At 38.7% G+C, this 27,998-nt stretch overlaps 1 protein-coding gene across 2 annotated transcripts; it reads right to left on the minus strand.

Moving 5' to 3' along the window:
• Positions 1-2: 2 nt before the first annotated feature.
• On the minus strand, positions 3-27,998 carry dnajb5 (DnaJ heat shock protein family (Hsp40) member B5). 2 transcript variants are annotated; one of them, XM_062049552.1, is made up of 4 exons: positions 27,851-27,998; positions 21,385-21,629; positions 15,146-15,798; positions 3-514 (listed from the first exon to the last, which is right to left on the minus strand). In XM_062049552.1, exons 2-4 carry the CDS (start codon positions 21,593-21,595, stop codon positions 281-283), a joined length of 1,098 nt encoding a protein of 365 aa, XP_061905536.1. In that variant the 5' UTR covers positions 21,596-21,629; positions 27,851-27,998; the 3' UTR covers positions 3-280. The 2 variants fall into 2 exon arrangements, with proteins under 2 accessions (XP_061905536.1, XP_061905535.1); XM_062049551.1 differs by having other exon boundaries at positions 27,822-27,998.

Consider the following 27,998-nt stretch of genomic DNA (forward strand, 5'->3'; position numbering starts at 1 on the left):
GGGGCCTTTTTTTGGCGTACCATTTATTATTAAAGTGGAGGCAACTATTTGAGGGAATTTGTACACAGTACACATTTGTCACTCTTGTGAAGCTAAACGAGTAAGAAAAAAAGAAAAAAAGCATTATCTTTGTAAAGGCAGTATTTTCAGGTGTACCTAATGAAGTGTCCGGTGCGCGTATACCTCCATCATTGAACGCTGAGAGCACCAACATGACTCATGAGGGAGGTGTTCTCAATGCCGAGAACGTTTCCGCCGCCATCTCTGTCTGTGATTCTTCCTACGACGGAGGCAGGTGGAGTCTGATGATCTCTCTGGACTGGGGCGGGATCCTGTCTGGGAACCGAACGGAAAACTCCACGATGAGGTCCCCGCGCTGCGACGGGTTCTTGGGGAAAGGAAGGCCTTCCCCTCTGAGTCGCTTCACCGTTCCGGGTCGGATGATGTCATGACACGGCAGCGAGATGACGCGCTTCTCCAGCGTGGGGATGCTGACCGTGCAGCCGCACAACGCCTGCGGAGGGCCAAAGAAGAGGAACATGTCAGGAGTATATTGATGACTTCATTTTTCCATCAACTGAAATAGTGTTGACCTTCAGATTGAGATGCTAATGAGTCAAAGTGCTGAGATAAAGTAGTGAGTCGGTCCACAGAGCTAGGCAAACATGACCTGTAGTGGAAAACGTGTCTTGGTGTCAATATGTGAGTGGACCCTAGTAGGATTGGAGAGGCCATGACTAATTTTAGCAGAGTTGTCATTGCCAGAGCTAACGAAGAGAGGCACACACACACACCTGCTGAATCCACTGCAACGGTATTGTAGATACCGCACTATTGCTGTTTCAAAGTCTGCGCAATAACTTGGTGAGTGTCGTTTTTTTTCCGGCACTTTTGCTTTGGCGGGTCTGAAAATATACTACACCTCCCAGAATCCTCTCGTGGGGCGCTGCAAAGGGGGGAGAAAGAGGGAGGAGCAGGAAGTGAGGTGTGTTCTGTTTTTTTTTCAAAATCCGTACCTAACTTTTTGAGTTATGTTGCTAGCAAACAGACGAACAAACCCTGGCGGAAACAAAACCTCTGTGGCGGAGGTAATAAAGCGTGGCATTCGTCTCGAGTGCTCCAAGTCCAAAACAGACTCGGTCAGGGCGCACCGTGCCGAGGGAAGCACCCACTGCATACCGAACTACTTGATAATAAGGGTGTAGTGTTGTAACGATACCAATATTTTGGTACCGGTACCGGTAGTAAAATTATTTCGATACTTTTCTAAATAAAGGGGACCACAAAAAAATTGCATTATTGGCTTTATTTTAACAAAAAATCTTAGGGTACATTAAACATATGTTTGTTATTGCAGTTAAGTCCATAAATAAAATAGTGAACATACTAGACAACTTGTCTTTTAGTACTAAGTAAACAAACAAAGGCTCCTAATTAGTCTGCTGACGTATGCATTAACATATTGGGTCTTTTATCATTCTATTACTTTGTCAACATTATTAAGGACAAGTGGTAAAAAAATAATTATTAATCTACTTGCTGCTTACTTTCTCTTTTAACATATTCTGTCAACACTTCTGTTAAAATGTTATAATCACTTATTCTTCTGTTGTTTGATACTTTACATTAGTTTTGGATGACACCACAAATTTAGGTAGCAATCCGACACCAAGTAGTTACAGGATCATACATTGGTCATATTCAAAGTCCTCATGTGTCCATGGACATATTTCCTGAGTTTATAAACACAATATACATTTTAAAAAAGCGAAAGAAGATGTTGTGATGCCAAAAAATATCGACGTAATCATAGTAGTATCGACTAGATACGTGCCTGTACTTCATATCACTACAGTGGATGTCAGGTGTAGATTCACCAATGGCGTTTGTTTACATTTTGATGCCGGTGAGCTACGGTGTGTAGTGAAGCATGTTTAGATATTCCTCGTCCTGCAGGGATGATACTTGTAAGAAACTTACTTTATTTGTCGCCATGGAGGCCAAGATTAGTGATTTAGAAGTCGCTAAAACACTGCAGACGGCGGATGGACGTTAGCCGCTAGCTAGCTAGCTAGCCATGTTTTAAAGCATCTCTTCCTGAGGGCGTTTCAGTGTTATAACTTCACCTTTATCGTTAGTTTTTAAGCCAAAATGCGTCCGTTCTCCCTTTTCTGTCTACACACTGTGTCTGCTTGTAAGTACTCTGTGATTGTGCGCTGCTGAAGATGGTCGTCTGCTCGTAAACCAGCAATGACATGACGTGACTTCTGAAATCGATTTACATTTTTTTTGTTTTGTTTTAAATCTGTCCTGTCCAGCCAGTCAGGTACATCATATTGTTGATGTAGACGCCCATATCTGCTGAAAAGAGAAGTGTTGGATACTTCTCTTGTTGCTTTATTTGGAGAATCGATTTTGAATCGAATCGTTACCCCCAAGAATCGAATCGTGGGCCCAAATATTCACAGCTCTACTTGATAAGCTACCGTCATCCGGAAAAGATGAAACCAGTGAAGCTAAACGACAATTTGTGAGGTAGTTACATTGTTAAAATGTGAGTGAACTTTTCTGAGAAACTGCATTTTTCCAAACTGATATTAAGAATGTCTACTGTAGAGGACAACTATTCTCAGAAAGTAAATGTTGAGAGACACTGTGGATGTTTCCGCACTATTTTTTGCACTTAAAAATACTTTTTTGTAGTAAGAAATAGGATTACAGCATTTTTGTCAGGCTTGCTAGTGACAATTTGGTCGTGTTTGGGTTTTCCCGTCTTTGCCGTTTTAATTCCTGTTCAGCGTTCTTATTTCTAGTTTCTACTTCCTGTGTTTTTGAATAACTTCCTGTCCTGGTGCTCTTGTTTTGTCCATATTTCCTGTTTGGTCTCTGTGTTTTGAAGCACCTTTACTTTCTGTTCCATGTCCTGCCAGCACACCTCATAATTAGCTCTATTTAGTTCCACCTGGGTCCCCCCTTCTGTGCTGGATCATTGTCAGCTTCCTGAGCATCTCCCTGCTGCCAATAAATATACTTTTACCTGCACGCTGTCTGCTATTTCCGCATCCTTGGGGTCACACTACAAGCACCGCTCACCAAAACTTAGACAATTTTAGCAATATGTTTGTGTTCAATTACAGTAAGTGTGTTTATCCTAAACATTGCCGCCACTTCATTTTACGCACCATGGCATTTTTAAGTCTTTTTTTCTTTTTTGGACATACCACAATTATATCGTACCATAGCTTTAATACCGTGATAATATCGTACCGTGAGATTCAGATATCGTTACACCCCTAGAATCCAGTGAAAGTATTGCGATAAACATGGTTGGAATCCCTCATCATGTTAACAAATATTTTAGATAAATAAAACGACAAATCACTGACTGACTATCCCGAATAATGTTTTCCATATAAGGACTTCCTATGCAACTGTTACACAACAACAGGCATACAAAAAAGGCTAAAGTAAGAAAAGGTAGTTTTAAGAATAGGCGATTTAAATGTAATTGTGCAATGATTAGTACTATATTATAAAAGGTACAAATAAAAATAGAAAGTGCCTGCAACTCCCAAAAATAAACTTAACTTAACTTACAAGTCCTTTAACTTACAAGTAATTTGAGATGCGAGCTGTGTCACAAGCTTTGAGTTGCAAGCATTCTTTGAGATACGAGCATTTCCGGTTGAAGTAACGGTGTTGTCTTGTTTGAGCAATAAAGGATGAACATATTATTACACGTTGTTGTTCCTGCTTTGTTCACACAAGAAACAAACATGCTTGCCCAATAAGGAGTTATTATATTGGAGGGATGTAACCATGAACATTTTGTATCACGTTTGTCCTGACCAAAATGACAATAGTTTTTATGACTCTCGCAGTATTGTTGAATGTGCTCAAAAAGTACTTATACACACACACCAAAGTCTTTTGACCAATGTTTTTTTAAACAACTAATATAAATAAAGAATGTTAGAAAAGCCAGTATTTTGCATATTTTGTGTTTCTTATGCTTCACTGATAGTCTTTTAGTCTTAGTATTTTATCTGTTTTGATGGCTCGGTTTTTATTGTTTGAATAGCAATTTAATATTTATTTAAACGAAACATGGACAAAAAATCAAATCTTTATCATTTCTGGCAAGCGTTGTGGCATCTCACTTTGTTCGTTGATCCTTGAACGCATCGTGAAAACCCCTCTATCTCGATTCCCTCCGAGTATACAACGGTACCTGTGTTCTAAGAGAGCACAGCTCGTATCTTCAATGTGCAGGATTTAATATCTTAGTAGCTCAGACAGTAATGTGTTTGTATAAGTTTAGATTGGGGTAAGTTGTTTCTTAATGGGGAAAGACGTTAATATCTCCTGGTTTCATGTTAGCATTTAGGTTAGCGAGATGGCACTGGTCAGTCCGTGAGTTCATCAAAGTGCAGTTATCATTTATGGTTTTTCGATCATTTTAATCTAAAACTGTAACACTAACCTTTGGGGGTTTGACCGTGGTTATCATTAAGACTGTTTAACGTTACATTCCAAGTAAATTGTTACACGCTGCTGTCCCTGCTTCATCTACACAAGAAACAAACATACATTTGGATTAGACAGTTGACGTTCGCATTTGAGCGCCGCTCCGAGATCGACACAATCCTGCCTGCCAACCGAAATCGGAGACCAAATCAGAGGAAATAACTATTAAAGACATGTTCTATCATTCAGCAGCCTACCCGTAGCCGCAAACAATGGACATTTTTTCATAAAAATATTGAAAAGCAATTTGTTCTGTCCTGACTAAAAAAACAGCAAACTTGCTCCCCTACTGTATTTTCTGTTCTATTATTTTTTATGACAAATACACTACACGTTGGCACTGGTATTAGATTCGAACATTTGACACCATTGGTTGAACTAATTTAAAATTTTTCACACAGCTCAAAATATTGTACAACATTTTTTTAGGGGTTTTAGCCAAATCACCTCTCTGAGGGGACTGACAAGCACATGTCTGTCAAATTTGAGCATGACTGGCTGAACTTTGCAGCGACACTGGCGTGACTAATTGCCCATAATTAACCACTTTTGAGAATCTATCCCTTTAAATAATATAATCAAACTTTTTCTATTCAAGTCAAAGTATGTTGGAGTACATGTACTAAATACTGTGTACTACTCTGTTGTGTTGTGTACAGTTTGGGTTTTAATGACCTAATTGATAAATTATTGTCATAGCTACTGCAAGTTAGCATTTTTATGGCCCCTCAATACTTTTTACTTTTTAAATTCGATCTCAAGTCACTGCTGCTGGAATTTAAATTTTCGTGAGGGAACTCTCCTGAAGGAATCAATAAAGTACTATCTATCTATCTATCTATCCATCCATCCATCCATTTATCTATCTACTTTAGAATAAATGATAAAAGCCATACCAGAAGTTGAAGTATACTACAATTTTTCTGACACCCATCAACCATACATGCATGATGTAGAAGTTGATGTACCGACATCTGCTCAAGCTCAAAGTTCAGTCACTCATGTAATTACACACAAACACACACAATGTTGTGTTAGTCTTTGGGGATTTTCTTGTCTGGTCTGGTAGAAATTTTTACCAACTGGGTCAAACTTGTTTACAGGGCAGAGGGTGAATGGCAGAGCAGCTGGGTCCTCGTAGTACTGTCTGACTTTCCAAGCAATGACATCAGCCAGCACTACTTTTAGTCTGTGACGTTTACTTCAGGCTCATTTTCCTTTTACGAACACTTCCATTCACTGACGCAGAGACTGTCACAACCAATGACACGTGATGACACTATAAATTTGAAACGCACTGCGGTCTCACTCTGCAAGGTGTGTTTCTGCCCTTGTCAATCACACTGATGAGAACAGAGACTATGTTTCCATGCACTGAATTAGTCTGCTTTCTCAAATAATTCAGCTCAAAAAAGCATCCTGCAACCCATGGAAACACCTTAATCTGATAGTGTTTGGCTTTTTAAAAATCGGACTAACACCGAGATTATGCGATTGAAAACCAGATCTCTCGAGTGGGTGTGGGTGCCGGAGGGAACCCTTCGTATCGCGTATGCGAATACAGCCCGGAAGTGGATCCCGTTCAATAAATACATAGGTAACAATTGGAATGAAAAGGAGACTCTTTATTCGCCTCATAAATGAAAGAAATTGAATATTTTTGAAGTGCATTGATGGGCGAAAAACAAGAAACTGAGACTTATTTAAGAAAGTAACTAAGAAATTTGCCAGAACACCGGCTTCATTCGGACTCCCAAACAAATACAAATGAGATGGAAGAGAACCAGGAATATTACAAGGCAAAGAAGAAGGCTGACAAAAACCTCTCTACGCTGCATTTGTGTTTTCCAAACTGATTAGCTATAACTCTGTATTCCGCCCATCTGGCAAACTTGTACACAACGATAGCAACCGTCATCTGAAGCCATATTGGTGCACAAACTGTCTTTTTCTTCGGACTTAAAACTTATTCCATCAATCCACAGATCTTATTGATTGAACTTCCGGACATTTAAAAGTTTTCTTTCCATTCTCCCTTTAAAGATTCCTTCAAAACAACTCCCTCCCACCAGTCTTTGCTGCGCACCCGCATCCACTATCCTCAGACCGTTTTGGTATAGTGTCATGTTCGTGGCACAATCTAAAATCATTTCTTGATGGTGTCTTCCATTAGACATCAGCATAGCCATTAGAGACGTAATATTTGTAACCTGTGCCAATATTACAGCGGACATCAGATTCAACGAGAACTGGGCTGTTGACTTGTGAGGAGCCGCAAATGTCTTGTCTGCGCTAAAAGGAAATAAGCCCCCGGGTGTACGGGAGGCACATGGCGTATGACCAATAGTCACATTAAAGAGAGTGCATGGACACTGGGACTTCACATGTAGGTGTGAAAATACAAAAAAGCAAACCATTTGAGAAATCAGACAATTTTAGTGCATGGGAATGTAGTCACTGTCTCACTCACGCTAAGCCAGGGGTCCCCAAACTACGACCCGCGGGCCAGACACGGCCCGTCACCGTCCAAAATCCGGCCCACGGGTAGTCCCGAGTAAAAAACCCCTCAAAAATAATTTTTTTTTAAATGTATTTATTTTCTTTTAATCTGTCCTTTTTAGCCCATCCATCAATCCATTTTCTACCGCGTGTTACTCTTGGGGTTTCCTAGCCGCTCAGGCAAATCATATTGTTTAAAAATGCATTTTCCCATCAATAACGTGACGTCATCACGCTCAGTCAATTAGTGCACGAGGAAAAAAAAATTGCGAAATCGTAAAAGTAGAGTTTTAAATGTAGAGTTTTAAATGTAGAGTTTTTAAACATCAGTGGACATGCAACTTTTTTTTGTTCAGTGTAAGGAAAAGGCAGTTTGTTTAATCTGCAATGAGACAGATTATATATTTTATATATATATATATATAAAAATATATATATATAGCCAGGCCCTGGCCAAATTTTTTTAACCTAATGCGGCCCCCGGGTCAAATAAGTTTGGGGACCCCTGCTCTCAGCTCTCTAACTGCGACTGACTGAGGCCACAGTGAAGACGATAATGTTAGAAGTAGGCCTATGGATATTTTCATTCATCCAGGTCATCGCAACTGGACTGTTCAGTTTGTCTTGGAAGAACTTTCGCCTCTCATCCGAGCAGGCTTTTACAGTTCAAGCACACAGACATAGACTGGTCAGATCTAGTATGCCAAACTAATCATTCTCTTCAGAAGGGGAGTGTGCCAAGACAAGAATGTTTTTTCTGTATTGTGGTGCAAAACAGCTGTTAGCAACACCTTTACCAGGATAGAATCCCCCTGGTTAGCATTGCAGTTTTGTGTGGCAAAATGACTTCTGTTAAGATGCAGAGAAGAGAGACCTCTGCCAGCACAACAACAGTTGTTAGGATGGAATCACCCTCGTTAACATTCTATTCAGTTGTATTAATGGTCAAGGTGGCACCTGAAACAAAAAGTGACTATGTCCTGTTATTTGTTAGAGGCTAAAGTGTTGAAAGGACAGCAGTGAATGTGGGATATAAAGCAGGTGGTGTCGCAGACCACATCCTCTGCTCAGAGATGTTTTTTCAATCTTGACCTAGATGTCTTCCTGCTTTCCCCTTTCGAACGATCCATCCGTCTTTTCGCTGTCAAAATTTGCCATTTTGTTATCATGATACAAATGTTCTGCTTTTTTGTGGTACAGAACAGCTGTCACGATGCAAAGGTTGACACCTTTGCCAACACACGAGTAGCGGTTTGATTGAAAATCCCTTTGTTAGCAATGCGGTATTGTCTGGCAAATAGACCTCTGTTAAGATGCAGAGAAGAGCGATCTCTACCAGCACAACAGTGGTTAGGATGGAACCATATCATTCAGTTGTATTAAAGGTCAAAGTGGCCCCTGATAGCAAAAAGTGACAATCTTCATTGTCTTGCTGTTATTTTTTAGAGGCTAAAGTTTATCATCTAATAATCTTGAAAAGCATCAGAATCAGCATTGGTGTGACCAACACTGCCTCTGTAACTACTTGGTATTAGATCGATACCCAAATTCATATTACTATCCAAAACTAATGTAAAGTATCAAAAAACAGAAGAATTAGCACTTCTTACATTTTAACAGTAGCGTATATAGAATCATATTATAACAGAAATAATCAGCTATTAACCGCAAATTATCAAGTAGATTAATAATAGTTTTGAGAAAACAATATAACTAGCTATTACGCAATATGTTACGTCAGGAGCCAAATTAGGGGCATTTGTAACCTGTTTTGAAATGGTTCAATATAATTTATATACTTAATTATATATATCGTGATACGGTATACAGTATATCGTTATTGCGGGAGGATGCAATATATATCGTGATACAGATTTTAGGCCATATCGCCTATCCCTACATATTGAATCCCATGACCTACTTCCCTAATATTCCCCTAATATTCCACCAACCTCCTTCGACCCAACATTTCTCTCCGCAATCCCTAATTGAGCCGCATCACTCTTAAGTCTGAAGTCTTTGGCTGTGCAGTATAATCATAATTTTTGTGCAGATTTTATGATAATGCACATAATAGACGACACACTCTATTATGTTTCCAGAACATAAGGTGAGTCTGAACTTTTTCTAAGAAAACTGCATACAATCGGTTTGACTGGAGTCCTAATAACAGCTCTGACATCTTGGAGAACATCTGCCACTTAGCCATTGCAAACCTGTGAGTGGGAGCCCTATTAGAGACATTCAAATGTGTGTAGTTCACAGACTAAGAAGTCTGAGTCGTGCGGCACTCATTCGCCTTGTGGGCGGCAGCTAATTAAATGTGCCAGTCAGAGTAATTGCAGACAACCGTCACACTCCAGTCTATCTTTGACTAAAAGTGTTTGCAAATACACTTGCAGAGGCAGTCTCCATGCGTGTTTACGTCGAGCGCGTGCAGCCTTCTATGGAGCTGCTTGCTTCTATTTACAAAGCACACAGAATGGAAGTAACACGGCGGCTCACACAAGGACCCACCATTACCACAATAGTGCGACAGGATGCCCCCAAGGCTGAGTGAAAAGAAGGGATGTGAAAGTACACTTGATGGCCATAGCATACAAGATTATTGATGCTTTAAAGTTTCAATTTTCTATATCTAGTGATATACTGCGGCTACTGATTAGTTTAGTAATACAGTGCACAGGTGTCAAACTTAAGGCCCGGAGGCCAGATCTGGATCTAATATGCGCCAATAAAGTACTTTATATTTTCTGACTACCACATGTTGTGGACTACAAGGGGCACTTAAAATCCTTATATTTTCTCAAAAATCGACAGTGTGCCTTGAAACCCGGTGCGCCTAATGTATGTTTTAATTCTGGTTAACCTCGGAGTAATTTTATTTGGTACATGATGTAATAATAAGTGCAACCAGAAGATGGCAGTCAATCATAAAAAATATGTGTGGACTGCAGGTTGACTGACTAAATGAATGAATAATTGAAGCATGACCAAAACTTTGACGTTTCATTGAGAATATAGAACATTACACACGGCACTCAAAAATCTGTCAAAATGTTTTAGTCTGACTTTGGTAAGCCACGAAGTCGCACAGCTTGATGGATTGTCGGAGCATTACGGCTACCATAGTCAGCTGTACTGTGCTTCAACATACAGGTATAATTAATGTGTGTGTATGAGGACCCCAGAATGGCGCCTATTAGTAGACATATTATCTGGCATTTTGTTTCAACCTATTATGCAAAACCAACTTTTCTTACCTATTAGTACCTGCTGTTGTGTGTTTGGGATCTGCATAAGTCTCAAAAGTTTATAGTCCACGCTGTACGTCAATAAGATCATTCTTTTTCTCTATCCTCTTGTTGTGGGGCATTCATCCTCTGCTGTTGCCATTTCTAATATAAGGCAGCATAGAGTTAGAACTTATATTTGTCAGTAGACTCGCTATGGAAGTGCTAAAAACTACCAGGACAACAAACATGACGGGGGAAGATGCTGTCGAAGGTGAGCCACATAAAATAAGACCGCCCACAAAACGGCGCATCCTGGAGAGACGGTCAGAAAGTGGCTTGAAGATGGTCTGTAAAACATAATCTATGCAACATTTTGACCCAAAGAACCACCATTACATGTTATGTAGACCACAAGGAAGTGTTGTCATAATATGTCCCCTTTAATGCGCCTTATAATCCGGTGCGCCTTTTGTATGAAAATACACCTGAACAGGCAGTGCGCCTTAAAGTCGGTGTGCCCGACGGTCCGAAAAGTACGGTAAATATCTTTGTTCTTTTCTTTTTGACAAAACCAAATATATGTACTCTATGAAATTGCATACGTTTTAAACTTTAATATTATCCAATATTACAACAAATATTATACTATCATACATTTTAAACTATTTCCTTTATGAAAATACAGATAAATACCTAAATATCTGCTTATGATTTCAAAGCAAGATATCTATCAAATTGTACACTGTAAAAATGACAATAGATTTTACGGTAAAAATTTAAGGTGTTTTTTTACAGCATTTTACTGTACGTTGAAAAAAACTCTACCACTGTTTTTTCATGGTAAAATTCTGATAGGTGAGCTGCTATTTTTTTTAAATCAACGGTTGGTTTTACAGTGTAATACTGTAAAGGGAAAAATAGTTTTTTACCGTAAAATCTACAGATTTGTATTTACAGTGTAAGTAAACAATACATACAAAAACCAAATGCATAGAGGCAAATTCATATATTATTCGTGGTTACAAGTGGCCCTTTTTATGGGCAGCCATACCTGTCATGTGGCCCTCAATGAAAACCAGTTTGACACCCCTGCAGTAAACTATCCCATTAGTTTGTTAGATTTTTTTCTGCTTTCAGGCTATTACTTTTATTGTTTTTTTTCCTGAATTACTTTTATTCTTTTTTTTCCTGAAAAATGCACATCATCAACATGAAATTGCCCTTTTAACATGAAAAATAAATCTCCACTGTTCACCGCTACACAGATCACAATACCCACTCGCCACCGCTTTAATGTGCATGTGCAGAAACAATGTTTGCGTATTTAAAGTTTCATTTTAAGTTTCATTTTTATGGCGCATTATATTATTACATAATTTTTTTTTTAAACTTTGGTAACTTTTTTGGTATCTGTCTTGCCTCTGGTGAGGGGCGGTCGCATTTTTTTCTCCTCCCGTCTTTTCCTGGCTTGCTCTCTTTTGTCTTGTCTTGTCTAAACTTTTTTTGAAGCCTCTTTCTTTGCGCTGTCCTCCAAATCTAAACACCAGACATGGAATTGATTAGCTGGACTCTCTACTCTATTGACAAAATCTTTTTGACGAGGAAAAGAGGTTCTGGGGAGCCTGGCTGCCCTGATGGAACCATTGCTGCGGGGTACGTGAGAGATTCCTGGGACAAATGGAGAATCTTGTGCCTCTCAGTCCTTTCCATCGAGGATGTGGAAGACATCTACCTATTTGGAACCATGATCGCTGGGCACCTGCTGATTAGGCTTGACATTGCTCTGGTGTATCGTAAAATTCGTAAGACGATGGCAGCCACTCAAGGAGCCCAAAGGCTGTTCGTCGCAATGGACGGATTTGGGCCGGGCTGTGGGATCACAGTCTCGGGCGATTTCTGAACTAAATCGCAAGATGGATCACATCATGGAGAAGCTTGCTGTAAAGGAAGGATTGGACATGAGGGCCAGCATGGACGAATAGAACAGGCAAGCCATTGTAATGCCTGTGCGAGAAAAAACTAAAATCCTTATCTACGATTTGACTCCCTCGAATGGCCTTGAGACAAGAACAGGCTGTTCTGTAATCATCCCCTGAGGAATTTCAAAGATGGACGCTTTTGACCTCCCTCACTCCTCCCCTCTTCAACGACACCTGGGAATCGAACTTTGCTTGTATTGCATGCAGAACGACTCTGGGCTCATGAACATTACACTTCACCCAAAGACAATGGGCATATATACAAACACACACCCCACCCCCACACAACGCCCCTTATCATCGCTTAATTCCTCTTCGGGGTTATGGACGGCTGAGTAGCGCTTTATAGCAGCAGGCCGGCCTCGAGGGCCCCAACCCCCCCCCCCCCCCTCTGTTGCGAGTTGTTGTGATTATATGTAACATGTTTATGTGTGCTATGCTAAATGAGGTTTTTTCCCTTGGACTCAGTCTTAGACTGATATTTTTTACTCTTCCCCTCTTTCCCAATATCACCTTATTCCCACCTTTTTTAAAGAGCGCCGTAAGTGGCTGATCCGTTTGCGGTCCTGTCTTGTCTCCCTGTAACGTATGTCTGCTCTTAGTGGGACTGTGCCGAAAATGTAATTTCAGTTCTTATGTGTCTTGTACATGTTAAAGATCGGACAATAATAAAGCATCTTGAATCTTGAATCTTTTTCCAAAATGTTATTCAATGTATAAAAATGCAATTCTAGTATTATATATATTTCTTTATTTCATTAAAACTTTTAATTACTTTTCTTGGCTGATTCTCTGCCTTATAGTGATTCTCGATTCAAACCGATTATCGCAATATATTATTTGGTATAACATTATATTAAAACCTTTTCAAAGCAGATTGCTGGTTAAAAAATCTCCTCTTGCCTCTCGACGTATGAGCGGAGAAATGCCCTAAAAAACATATTTTCAAGAAATTATTCTTTAAAAAACATAAATTCTTGAAAATGATCAATTGATTTAGAATCGTAATAACTAAGAATCGTGATTCGGATGTGAATGGATTATTTTCAGTACCCCTAACTAATATGTTTTTATATTTTTACTAGGGCTGTCAAACCATTATATTTGTTATTAAATTTAATCAAAGGGTTGCTGTTGATTAATTTTGATTCACCACGATTAAATATTAATTTTCATTTTATATTAATCATGTTTCATTTTGACTAATCAAGGAGACTAAAGAAAGAAATGAATATATGCAGGTATTCACCTAACCTGTTTATTAAATACCTTTAACATTATGTTCATGTTTGTTTTTCTAAACAAACATTTATCCACAATAATATAGACCTCCTTTTGTGTTATTAATGTGCTATTATAAGATGGAAGTGCTTTGTGAAAATAATTATACTTTATGTCGGTCAACTGTTCCGTCATGTTTTTTCATACTCAAATTTGCCATGGAGAGGGCGAACTTGCTGTTTATTGTCTTCCATATTGACTTGTTTGGTTCTGCAGCCCGACACTACCCGATGAATCAAAGTCAATCCATCAAAGTTTATTTATATAGCCCTTAATCACAAGTGTCTCAAAGGGCTGCACAAGCCACAACGACATCCTCGGCTCAGATCCCACATCAGGGGATCTGAGATCAATTGCTCAATTGCACATGTGCGATGATTACTTGGAAAAACTGCCTGAAATGCGTTGCCAGAGACATTTTAGAGATTTTTAATCTCGGTTAATTGCATTACAAATTTTAATCAGATTGATAATGACGACAGATTAATTTACATTATTGGGTTAATACAGCCCTATTTTTCACATCTGCAGAGTACCCAATGAAGTGCCATCAATCCATCCATTTTCTACCGCTTGTCCCTCTCGGGGTCGCGGGAGGTGCTGGAGCCTATCCCAGCTGCACTCGGGCGGAAGGCGGGGTACACCCTGGACAAGTCCCTAATGAAGTGGTTGGTTGAAATGTATTTCGAACATGTATACAGTATCGATATAATACATCATATATTCTACATATTTTCATTTTTCTTCACAACATGTACAAAAAGGAGTAGGAAGAAGCAAAGTTTAACTAATTCTCTCCCCTTTTCACTTCATAGCAATTACTAACATATTTGTTTACTTCCTGTTCTAAATACAGTAGTTCTCCTCATAAATTATGTGTTATAATTCACTTAAATAGATGCATCATATCTTATTTTCAATAAATTCATGATGTTTATCATAATTCTTCTTCTTTGTATTATGTAATCACTTGTAGTTTGAACAGCCTCTTAAACTGAAATATATTAGTACATTGTTTGACTTCTTTACTTAATCCATTCCATAATTTAACTCCACATACTGATATGCTAAAGGTTTTAAGTGTTGTACGTGCGAACAAATGCTTTAAATTAGATTTTCTCCTAAGTATTTTTCCTCTTTTGTTGAGAGAAAATGTTGTACATCCTTGGGTAGCAGGTTATAGTTGGCTTTGTGCATGATTTTAGCTGTTTGCATATGCACCATGTCATTGAATTGTTCCCTATATCCAACATTATGTATTATTCTGACCTTTTTCTGTAACACGGTTAGTAAATGAAGCGTACTTTTGTAGTTATTTCCCCATATTTCTGCACAATCACTCAAATATGTTGCGCAGAGGATGCGTGAGCAGTGCGCAATTGCACAGGCGCACACCTTAATGGGAACGTTGCTTGCCACCTTATTTTGTATATTATTTATATGGGATGTCCAGTTTGTTTTATCATCTAATATTACTCCCAAAAATTTGATTTATTTTACTCTTTCAATATGTACTCTGTCTATTTGTATTTGTGTTTGACTTTTCCTTACCAAATAGGATTATTAAGTGGCCTTGTGAATTTATGTCATGCATGAGTGAGGAGATAAAAAAGGGTGACGCACCTCTTTGAGACTAATCTTGCAGGTGAAAATTATATTGGAACCGTCTCTCTTGAAGTGGACATGCCCCTTGTCTTTAAGCACAAAGGCAATGTCAGCAGGGATGTTCTCAGGGGTCTGGTCTCCTTCCCTGGGGAAGGTAATCTTGGTCCCTTCCTTCCAGCCTTTCTTGATGACAATATTGAGAATCTTGTCCTCGGCCCTCAAAGTCCTTCCATCTGGATTCAGCCTGCGGCGGGTGATCTTCATGCGTTTCGTGCAACCGTGGAAGATCTCTTCCAGCGAGACCTTCAACTCGTGGACCACCGGGGGGTCCTGCTGTTTTCGAGCTGCCCCCCGGCGCTCCGAGGGTCCACCCTTCCTTCTGCGACCTTCCCCGTTGTTCACCCCTCCAGGAAAGACGAAGTGCCTACCGAAGTGAGCGAAAGAGTCATCCTCCTCCATGTCCACTTCCTGCTCGGGGTCGTTATTGTGGTCGTTGTGGAAGGAGAAGCCGTTACCGCGGCCGTGGCTGCGGTTTGCACTAAAAAACATGTCGAAGGGGTTGGAGCCACCAAAGAAGGAGGCGAAGGTGGCATGGGGGTCTCCATGGAAGGTGTAGTGGTGTGTTGAGGTACCAGGAGCACCCGAAGAGCTGCTGCCTCCTGTCTTTAAACCTGCAAAGAAGATGTTGATACCTCTTGTAGTGATATGAACATTTTATATCACGGTTATTTTGTGACCAGATTTATCACGATTATCGGTATTCTTATGGTGTTGAATGTGCTCACAAAGTGGGCTGCTCATACCCACGCTGAAATCTTTATACCAAGCTTTAATTAAAATAAATAAATAAATACAATAAAAATAAATAATACATGAAGGTTAAATAAAAAAAATAAAAAAAACACAGATATACAATATACATTTTCATATTTACCACACTATCTATAAGTCACTTGTTTTGATGTTAGCGTTCAAGCCAGCTAGCGATTAGCGGCACTAGCTGCTACCTAGCAATTACCGGCATCAACTACAAGCTAGTGATCAGCTGTGCCAGCTGCTCGCTAGCGATCAGCGCCTTAGCAGCTAGCTAGCGATCAGCACGATAGTATCACCAGTCTATGAGTTCATCAAATTGTGGTTATCGATCACAGTTTTATGATAGTTTGAAAGAGTAATAATAACCAGTCAAGAGTTTTACTGAGATTTATCATTAATACCAGTAATCTCTAATAATTCATATAAGAATACCCAGGGCCACAGGCTAAATTGAGACCCTAAGCACAATTTTATTTGGAGGTCCTACCTCCCCAATCAAAATAATCGCACTTTTTATTAATGTGAAATATTTTTCATACTTTTTAAATCCAACTATAATTTGATCTAATGCATTTTAGTACTAAAACAAATACATTAATGATGAATTAAAAAATAATTAACTGGGGTGCGAAAATGTTAACATCATAAAACACAGTTTTATAAACTTTTCAAAATCAACATCACCAGGACTTGAACTCAATACATCTGCCTTGCAAGACAAGCACTAATACTATGCGCAATAGGAGCTAGTGTGACTGTGTGGGGAATTTTTCTGACATATTCCTGTCAGCAGCGAAGCAGGAAGCTTCTAGGAATAGGTACAATGTAATTTATTATTTGACATTTTACACACGCTTCTTTACGCTCATCTTTTGCCTATTGGGCAGGACGGCCCTGACAATAACCATAATAACACTCATCAATAATGGTCATGGGTGACCTGGATTCTATCTCAGCTGACTTTATATATCATCGGCGGTCACTCGAAAGAGTATGACTGTCCTATATGGAGGACGCCTGTGCGTGGAATCTTTTAATGTGGGGAGACTGGTGCACGGTCAGCCACCACACAGTCCTTGGCATTGAGCGGGCCAGGGTCCAGTGGCATGGAAACCAAGACGACTGGGGACCCGTCTTTGCTGCAGCCTTCATCCGCCTTCCCAGCCGTTGTGGTGCATTCCGCTGCCGCCATCTTCCGCCTGGTCCACCGTTGAGGCGGTTTTCACTATTCGCCCATAGCTGGGGTTATTTACCCATAGCTGGGACAGGGGTTGACTGGGCACCAGGGCATGTCCACACACCGGTGGGCCTGCATGCCCCGTCTCTGGGGCCCCCTGCTGCTCCGAGATCCCGTACAACTTAGCCTGGAACCGCGAGGTTCCAGTTACCGTGTGTGGCCACGAGGAGGCATGTACGAGTCTTGACAATGGAGAGGCTATGTACCGGCTGAGGAGGCTTATGCACTCGGCTCCTCTTTTCGCCCTCTGAGACAGAGGGCTAGCCGGCGGCACTAGCTGAAAGCAATGAGTATCAGGCAGAAGCAGCATGCAGCATAGCAAGCAAAAGCGGCATGCAGCATGCACTAACTACAGGTACTACTACTCCAAGGCTACTGCACTAGACGCATCACATCGCCCTGTGCGATGTTTTCTGCACACACACACACTTTATATATATATACATACATACACAAACATACATAAAAAGATACATTTATATATGTACACACTGTAGAAATAATATATATGTATATATTGTATATACTGTATAAATAAATGATAAATGGGTTATACTTGTAAAGCGCTTTTCTACCTTCAAGGTACTCAAAGCGCTTTGACAGTATTTCCACATTCACCCATTCACACACTGATGGCGGGAGCTGCCATGCAAGGTGCTAACCAGCACCCATCAGGAGCAAGGGTGAAGTGTCTTGCCGAAGGACACAACGGACGTGATTAGGATGGTAGAAGGTGGGGATATACAATATATATGTTTTATATATACATATATATATATGAATGTATTTTTGTTGTATATATATACTCTATATATACATGTATACATACATATACACACACATACACACACATATATATATATATATATATATATATATATATATATATATATATATATATATATATATATATATATATATATATATATATATATATATATATATATATATATATATATATATATATATATGTATATATATATATATATATATATATAAAATAAAACAAAAATACATTCATATATATATATATATGTATATATGTATATATACAGTATATACAACAAAAATACATTCATATATAGTATATACATATATATATATGTATATACTGTATATATGAATGTATTTTTGTTGTATATACTGTATATACTGTATATATACATATATACATGTATATATACACTACCGTTCAAAAGTTTGGGGTCACCCAAACAATTTTGTGGAATAGCCTTCATTTCTAAGAACAAGAATAGACTGTCGAGTTTCAGATGAAAGTTCTCTTTTTCTGGCCATTTTGAGCGTTTAATTGACCCCACAAATGTGATGCTCCAGAAACTCAATCTGCTCAAAGGAAGGTCAGTTGTGTAGCTTCTGTAACGAGCTAAACTGTTTTCAGATGTGTGAACATGATTGCACAAGGGTTTTCTAATCATCAATTAGCCTTCTGAGCCAATGAGCAAACACATTGTACCATTAGAACACTGGAGTGATAGTTGCTGGAAATGGGCCTCTATACACCTATGTAGATATTGCACCAAAAACCAGACAAAAACCAGACATTTGCAGCTAGAATAGTCATTTACCACATTAGCAATGTATAGAGTGTATTTCTTTAAAGTTAAGACTAGTTTAAAGTTATCTTCATTGAAAAGTACAGTGCTTTTCCTTCAAAAATAAGGACATTTCAATGTGACCCCAAACTTTTGAACGGTAGTGTGTATATATATATATATATATATATATATATATATATATATATATATATATATATATATATATATATATATATATATATATATATATATATATATATATATATATATATATATATATGAATGTATTTTTGTTGTATATATATATGAATGTATTTTTGTTGTATATATATATATATATATATATATATATATATATATATATATATATATATATATATATATATATATATATATATATATATATATATACAACAAAAATACATTTATATATACAGTATATATAAATGTATCTTTTTATGTATGTGTGTGTATGTATGTATATATATATATATAAAGTCAGCTGAGATAGGATCCAGGTCACCCATGACCATTATTGATAAGTGTTATTATGGTTATTGTCAGGGCCGTCCTGCCCAATAGGCAAAACATGAGCGTAAAGAAGCGTGTGTAAAATGTCAAATAATAAATTACATTGTACATATTCCTAGAAGCTTCCTGCTTTGCTGCTGACAGGAATATGACAGTAAAATTCCCCACACAGTCACACTAGCTCCTGTATATATATATATATATATATATATATATATATATATATATATATATATATATATATATATATATATATATATATATATATATATATATAAATATATATATACATAAACATATACACACAACAAAAATGCATTCATATATACAGTATATACATATATATAACATATATATTGTACATATTCAGTATATACATATATAAATGAATCTTTTTTTGTATGTGTGTATATATATATATATATATATCATAGTCTTGTCTACACAATTTTCTCTTCCTGCTCCTAAATATATCCAAACAAATAATAATAAAACAATAAAATCAAGTACAAATAATGCAACAAGAGAAGTATCCTACACTCTTCTTTTTTAAAGTAAATCTGTACAGAAGATATGGGCATCTACATCAAAAATATGATTATGATATATTATATATATATACACACGCACATATATACCAAGTTATATATTTAATTCTAATTTGGGATGTCTTGTGGGCCAGATTGTGGACGCTTGCGGGTCTTAGTTTGGGGACTCCTGCTGTATATCATGACTGCACAACCGCTGTATAAAGCAAAATATTGTGATATTACATTGTGAATTAGAATGTGAATCCCACACCACTATGAGGCAGAATGACGCAGAATGATGCAGAATAATGTCCAGAGAGACAACAGTGTGTATTGCAGCATATATAGCACAAATAGGCCAGGGACACACGCACGCACGCACACACACCTAAACACACACACACCTAGCTTGACACAAAACACCCACAGATGCAAAGTCCCGCAGTTGCTGCTATTCATATCTCATCTATCTGAGCCATGTGTCTGTAAGCTTAGTGGCTGAGAGCCTCAAAAGTCATCCACTCACATTTTGGATGCTAAGTTTGTTCATGAGCTAATTCAAAAACAACTACACTCACTGCTCACAACATTAGGTACAGTACTTTGAGCTGCAATTATTAAATCGGTCAATTTGATTTAAAAAAAGCGTTGATTCATAATCTGTTGCTTTGATTAATCGTTTAATGAGTCTATCTAATAAAAATGTATAAAATTTCGGACCGCATGGAGGCCTCAGAACTCTAAATAGGCGGAAAAAATTTCCGCACGACCTCTGCAATAGAGCGCACATGAGAGCGGTGGTGTGTGGGGGCCATGATGTGTGAGGCGACAAACAGCAGAGAGTTTCTGTATTAATGCAGATGTTAAAAGTGCAATTTCAATGTTGATAATGTGCATTTGTTAGAAAAAAAGAATGACGGTTATGGCAAGCAAAAACATTTTTGTTTATTTCAACTATTTCCCATAAAATACATATTAAGGGTATGTGTTTTTTTCCGATTACTTGATTAATCGAACAAACTAATCAATAGATTAAAATAATCGACAGTAGGGGTGCACAAAAAATTGATTCACATCCAAATCGCGATTCTTATTCATCCCGAATAGAAGGAACTTTTCTAACCTGTAACCCGTTTTGAAAAAGTTTAATTGTAATTATCATACCAAATCATATAAAGTATTAGAATAGGTTTATATAGAACCGGTTTGAATCAAGAATCGTGTTGAAATTAAAATAGATTCTGAATCGAATCGTGAACCCAGGAATCGGATCGAAACATTAGGTGCCCAAAGAGTCACACCCTTAATCGATAGCCGCAGCCATCTGCACAATTTAATGAGATCCACAACAAGATCCTGTACAATACAAACTTTGATTGGCACCAGCAAATAATATACCACATTAGGATATTTCATCATTTATGGTGTAAATCTTTATTGCATTTTCTTGCATTATCTTTGTAAAAATAACATTCTTGATCCAGCTCTTGTAGTAGATTTCACTACATTGTGCTACTGTACCTAATGTTGTGTAAATCCATCAGAAGGTCTTCACTGACCCCAATACTCTTACAACTCCTGCCTTACCTTCCTCACCCAGCTGATCATAGACCAGCCTCTTCTTCGGGTCGCTAAGCACTTCGTAGGCCTCTGCAATCTCCTTGAACTTCTCCTCTGCGTTGGCCTCCGTGTTCTTGTCAGGGTGGAAGCGCAGGGCCATGCGGCGATAGGCCTTCTTGATCTCCTCCTCGTTGGAGCCCTTGGGGATGCCCAGGGTTTTGTAGTAGTCCTTCCCCATGGCTGTACACGCACCGCTTCAACTCGACCTGTGGCTGTGGACAGAGTACATACAGTATCGTGAGTTTTAAAAGCCCCACTTAAGAACTTTCAGTTTTGGTTGATTTTGGCGGCGCCAGTGGACCAAAGCGGTACTGTTTTGCCAGAGGAAAACCACGTTTCCCATGAGGACCAGCGCACATAGTGTCAAACTGACTTGATGTCCGCTGTTATATTGGCACAAATATTACGTCTCTAATGGCAATGCTGATGTTAAATTTTAGACATTATCTAAAAATTATCTTGGATTGCGCTACACACATGATGCTACTACCAAGAATGTATCGAGGCAGATGCAGGTCCGAAGCAAAGAAAGACCGGCGGGAGATTTTTTTCGAAGGAAGTAGTGCGGAACTATAACGCTGGTGGCTATTTATTGGTACCACGCATATTTCTGATAGCTAACATAAGCATTAGCATTTTGTTTTGAGCATCGAAAGTCACTTACTAATTCAACAGGAACAGAGCCAAGGCAGCATTGGTCTGAAATTCCTCCTAATCTTAGAACTCACACCAGCAGGTGAAAGCCAGGGCAATGTTGATCCTGACTGTCCTTTTATCTGGGTAAGCTCTGTTTTTCTTTTTTTGTCTCTTAAGACAAAACTTTTAATTTCTTTGTTTGTTTTGGGGTTAAGGTTAGGGTTTTTTTGTATGGCAGAGTTCCTTCCACCCTCATCAAAGTTGCTACGTGGCAGGGAAAGTGATACAGACCCCCTCAGGTCATGTATCATCCCAAAAGTTATGAACATATTTTATGAAAGTTGAAAAGGTACTTAGTGCTGCTTTAACAGTAGCTTTTACTTGGAGAGGGAGACATATTTGGTCACATAGGATTTGGTCAAAATTGATACTATAATGCAGTACAATCATGTGACTTCTCACCAGTAGAGCCCTGTTGTTCCAGGCTCAACTAGTTTGCGGTCTAAAGAAAACCTGAGCAGCAGCAGACCTCATCAATGCTGATGTACAAGGAGTTCAGAACATTCAGAGTGGGATTCTCCCGAGCTTATTTTTTCAAAAGATGTTGTTTCGGATCAAAAACAATATAACTAAGATGATTTGTGGTTAGGAAAAAGCAAAGATATTGTTGTTGGACAGGGATAGTGAACTAAATTATTTTAAGGACCACATTTTCCACAAATCTAAGGACCGGGAGGGCCGGACTTCTCCCTTCACTAGAGTCGATCACTATTAGTCAATTGTTCAAATAATGTAAAGTTATAATCTAAAAAGTCTTGCAATGTACATCACACACACAAACATTTTATATTAACCATTTATGTTGCTTGCATTCATAGCATTATAACTTTCCATTAAAGAGAAGATCAAAGCAAAGTCAATACAAAAAAGATAATAATTAGTTTGCAACATCAGCTGTCTCCAAACTTGATGGAAAGACAGTGGCGTGAAAGATGATTAGTTTGTGTCAAATTGAACTAGTAACATACAGTAAGGTCAAAAATCAATACATAGCAAAATACATTGATCATAGCTCAAATAACAGCCCAAGGTTTGTATGGCTTGCAATTATTTTGTCAATATGTCCCCAGGCGATGACACAATGACCTTCTGACCTAACTTGTTCTTCTTTCAGGAAAAACGGCCTCAAACCTACAAATCAACATGAAAACAGTTATAATTTACCATATATGTTATGTTAGGACTTAGCTATATGTCGAGTTTGGAAGATATATCGATATATTTTTAAACAAGATATGAATTAAGAAAATATCATAATATCTCTCTAATTTATTTCACGTTAAAATGACCAAACACCGCTTATTTGTTGTGTTCCTTGTTCTCCCCCGCTCGCCACTCCCTCTCATGGGCTACTAAACCCCTCCCCTTACTCCTTCCAAGATGTGCTTGCGCGTATAAGAACATCCATGATTGGTTGGTTGTTTACTATGATGAGTCACGATTGGTTGAGATCATGGCAAAATATTAGGGACAGGCCAATCAGAGGCAAGATAGGGCGGGTCATGGAACCAGGAAGGGAAATCCCAACAGACATCCCAAATGAAGATGAGAGAGTCGGAGAAAAGAAGAGAGACTATTCAAGCGGGCGATTTATATATTAAAAAAACTAGTGGAAGATGGCAGAGGGATTCTCTTCTTTAGATTTTTCTTTTAGCGATGTAGACGACGTCCAGGAAACCCACAATGCGTCTACTTGGCCACATTTGGACAAATGTATGCCTCTGGATAAAACATTCATTTGAGTTGTTTACCATGAAAGCCCAAATCAAAACTGTTCTCGATTTTGCACGAGAAATGCTGCCAAAAATGTGTGCCGAAGTGAGGAAGATCATAGCCGCACAATTAAGACAAGTCACTTACTTGGCGTACGTGTGTGACAGTCCATTACATCGTCGACTGGGAATTAAAAAGTGCCTGCCTGCAAATTAATTTTTTATCTGAGTTTGATACAGTTTGTATTATTTGCACAGCTATGTTATTTATTTAAGTAGAAATATCTATTTTATTTATGTTATGTAATTCTGTGCTACTTAAACAGTTTATTTTCTGTGTTGTTAATAGCCATCTTGACTAACTGGGTTAATAAAAGTGCCACTGACTGTTTACAGAACAGTTGTCATTCACTTCAATTTCAATGAATCTCGCTCAAAAATTAATATCTTTATATGTATACTTTCACCGGAAAATATATCGAGATATACATCAAATATCAAGTTTAGGCAAAAATATATCGAGATATAGTTTTTCGTCCATATCCCCCAGCCCTATGTTATGTCATAATCTGCGTGTTAAGTGTTTCTTCCTGGCTAGCGCTTTTATTTTTGTTCCATTTCCTGTTTTGTTTTTGTCTTGCAGTGACCTACCGTGACATGTTCTTTGGTGTCATGGCTTTCCACAGGTCTAATGTTGGGGGGATGAAATGAGGGATTTCCAAATAAACTTGTGTAATTTTACAATTTTATTAGGTTATGGTAGTGGTTCTTAACCTGTGTTCGATCATCAAACCCTAGGGGTTCGGTGAGTCGGCCTCAGGGGTTCGGCGGAGCCTCCGCCACGGAGGTAAAGACACGTCCGACTTATCGTATAAATAAAAACTTCTCACTATCGGCGTATTATGGATACCCCCAAACAATGTTCCCTCTAATTTTCCATCTGATTTGCAGGTTGTTTGATTGATCGATTGAAACTTTTACTAGTAGATTGCAAAGGAAGAGAATACATTATATGAAACAGTACAGTTTACACAGTACAGTACATATTCCGTACAATTGACCACTAAATGGTAAGACCCGAATAAGTTTTTCAACTTGTTTAAGTCGGGGTTCACGTTAATCAATTCATGGTAATGTGTGTAAGGTGTGTAATTTGTTGTGAGTTCATGCACTGTGTTGGTTTTGTTCTTTGAACAAGGTGATGTTCATGCACAGTTCATTTTGTGCACCAGTAAAAAAACATAACTTTTTCTTGAATTTGAAAAAAAAAAACATTTTATTTTTCACTAAAGAAGGGTTCGGTAAATCAAATCAAATCAAATCAACTTTATTTATAAAGCACATTTAAAATTTACCACAGGGGTAGCCAAAGTGCTGTACAATGGGCAGGTTAAAAATAATACGAGAACCGAGCAAACACAACACAACACAAACAGAACACGATAAAAAATAAATAAATAAAATATAAAAACATAAAAACATAAAAACAGGTTCACAGCAGGTGTATTATGAGGCGCCATTGCAGGATGGGTATCACTCAGTGTTAAAAGCCATGGAATAAAAGTATGTTTTTAAGAGAGATTTAAAAACAGGAAGAGAGGAGGCTTGTCTAACACTAAGAGGTAGGTCGTTCCAGAGCTTGGGAGCAGCAGCGGCGAAAGCTCTGTCACCTCTAAGCTTTAGCCTTGTGTCCGGGACCGTCAGTAGCAGCTGATCGGCTGATCTTAGGGATCGGGTGGGGCAGTAAGGCTGAAGGAGGTCGGAGAGATATGTTTGCGCGAGGTTGTTTAGACATTTAAAAACAAATAAAAGGAGTTTAAAATTGATTCTGTAACGCACAGGGAGCCAGTGAAGGGACGCTAATATAGGGGTGATGTGCTCACGTCTGCGGGTCTGTGTTAGCAGACGAGCAGCAGAGTTCTGCACGAGCTGCAGGCGGGCGAGGGAGGCCTGGCTAATGCCTACATACAGGGCATTGCAGTAGTCTAAACGAGTCGAGATAAAGGCGTGGATTAATCTCTCGAGATCATGTCCTGATAGAAGGGGTTTCACTTTCGCTATTTGGCGTAATTGATAAAAGCTTTTTTGTACGACGCTGCTGATTTGTTTTTCGAATTTAAAATCTGAGTCGAACTTTACCCCCAGGTTTGTGACACAGTCGCTGAGATACGGGGTCAGAGTGCCGAGGTCAACATTGGCGGAGGGAGAGCGACTTGGACCGAACAACATAACTTCTGTTTTGTCTTCATTTAGGCTCAGGAAGTTAGCTGAAAGCCAGGCTTTGATGTCGTGCAGGCAGTCAATAAGACGTTGAACCGTGTTATTTTGTGCCATGGGAAAATAAATCTGGCAATCATCGGCATAAAAATGAAATGCAATATCGTACTCCCTAAAAATAGAACCAAGGGGGAGAAGGTAAAGCGCAAATAAGATTGGGGCAAGGATTGAGCCCTGGGGAACCCCATGTGGCAAAGGAGCTGTGGAAGACATAAAACTGTCTATTTTTACACAAAAACTCCTGTCAGTTATGTACGACCGGAACCAGTTGAGGGCGGCGCCCTTAATGCCCACACAGTTCTCAAGACGAGTGATTAAGGTGGCGTGGTCGACGATGTCGAAAGCAGCAGACAGATCTAAAAGCACCAGGACAACATATTTACCAGAATCCGTTGGTGAATGCGCATATGAAACTGGTGGGGTTTGGTACCTCCAACAAGGTTAAGAACCACTGGGTTATGGTGTTCATGTGAAGATGCTGAAAATGATGATGTCGCATATAGCGTTATTGACTTTGACATTAGTTGCATCAATGGTTCTCAAACTTTTTTTTTTTCAGAAAACACTTGGCTCTCCAAGTACCACCATAATGACTGACATAAAAATACAGTAGCACAATAGGCCTAAGCATTCATCAAAACAAGGCATAGGTTATGTGAAGATGCTGATAATGATGATGTCGCATATAGCGTTACTAACTTTGACATTAGTTACATCAGTGGTTCTCAAACTTTTTTTTTTCAGAAAACACTTGGCTCTCCAAGTACCACCATAATGACTGACATAAAAATACAGTAGCGCAATAGGCCTAAGTATTAATCAAAACAAGGTATAGGTTTTATTTAACAAGTGTATTTAATATTTTTGGCCGTAGTAACATTACACACAGTTTGACCAGTGAAACTGTACATATAGGGAAATAAAATACTGTACCCGCGTACCACTACCACAGTTTGAGAATCACTGAGTTAGATGGTGGCATAGCCAGGTGAAATCCACACTATTAGAACTTTTAAATAGATTTCCTTGTTATACGCATGTGCGCACAACTGGTCAGAACACCTGAACAGTCTGTGGTGCATTTATTTGCCAAATAGTCACTCCTTTAATGGTCCTCAAGTAGACGAGTTTGCCTACACACAAACTGGGACGCCCTACTTTTTTCTGTACGTATGAGATCAGACTATTACAAACATTACTAGCTTTCATATCAGCAGTGTGAATGTGAGGAGATGATCACTGACAGTGCATTCGAGGGCACTCCTCCTTCAAGTCTATCCACAGGAGACAAAAGGGTTGTCATGGGGACGTGAATGCTGATGCAGTGAGAGTCAGGTATTGTCCAAAAGGAATCCCCCATCACCTGCATTGTCAAAGGGCTTCTCATAAATAGAGTAAGCGCTATAAATAAGAGCTACAATACACAGCTGTATGATTTCATGGCACCTGCTATGCTACTGGCACTATGGTAGACACGTGAAAGACAAAAATATAATAATAAATAAATAAATAAATAAATAAATAATAATTAAAATATGATAATAACACAACAATGTTACCATTATTACGAAGAAATATCAGTACTCTACAACAATAATCCTCTTTTTTTCGAATGGAAAGCTCACTGGTCTAAACAAGCCTCAAATGCGAGATGATGCGTTCAAGTACACACAGTGACAGGACAGCGCCAAATCAAATGGAAGATAGAGAAAATCCTACCGATACAAGATTATGGCGGTTCACATCACCATTGTTCGGCTCCCCGGCTTCCTTGCCTGGCTGTTTTACACCGGCCCGGTCTCTCTCTCTCTTCCTTGCCTGGCTGTTTTACACCGGCCCGGTCTCTCTCTCTCTTCCTCGCCTGGCTGAGTTACACCGGCCCGGTCTCTCTCTCTC

The sequence above is a fragment of the Entelurus aequoreus genome, linkage group LG06, assembly GCF_033978785.1.
Source record: "Entelurus aequoreus isolate RoL-2023_Sb linkage group LG06, RoL_Eaeq_v1.1, whole genome shotgun sequence".
Classification (NCBI taxonomy): Eukaryota; Metazoa; Chordata; class Actinopteri; order Syngnathiformes; family Syngnathidae; genus Entelurus; species Entelurus aequoreus.

What these genes read in the sequence shown, in the direction of transcription:
- dnajb5 (XM_062049552.1), bottom strand. Translation starts at nt 21,595, where the DNA reads ATGGGGAAGGACTACTACAAAACCCTGGGCATCCCCAAGGGCTCCAAC. An exon ending in TGATCAGCTGGGTGAGGAAG is followed by an intron (nt 15,799 to 21,384) that starts GTAAGGCAGGAG and finishes TCTTCTTTGCAG; the next exon opens with GTTTAAAGACAGGAGGCAGC. An exon ending in GCAAGATTAGTCTCAAAGAG is followed by an intron (nt 515 to 15,145) that starts GTGCGTCACCCT and finishes GGCCCTCCGCAG; the next exon opens with GCGTTGTGCGGCTGCACGGT.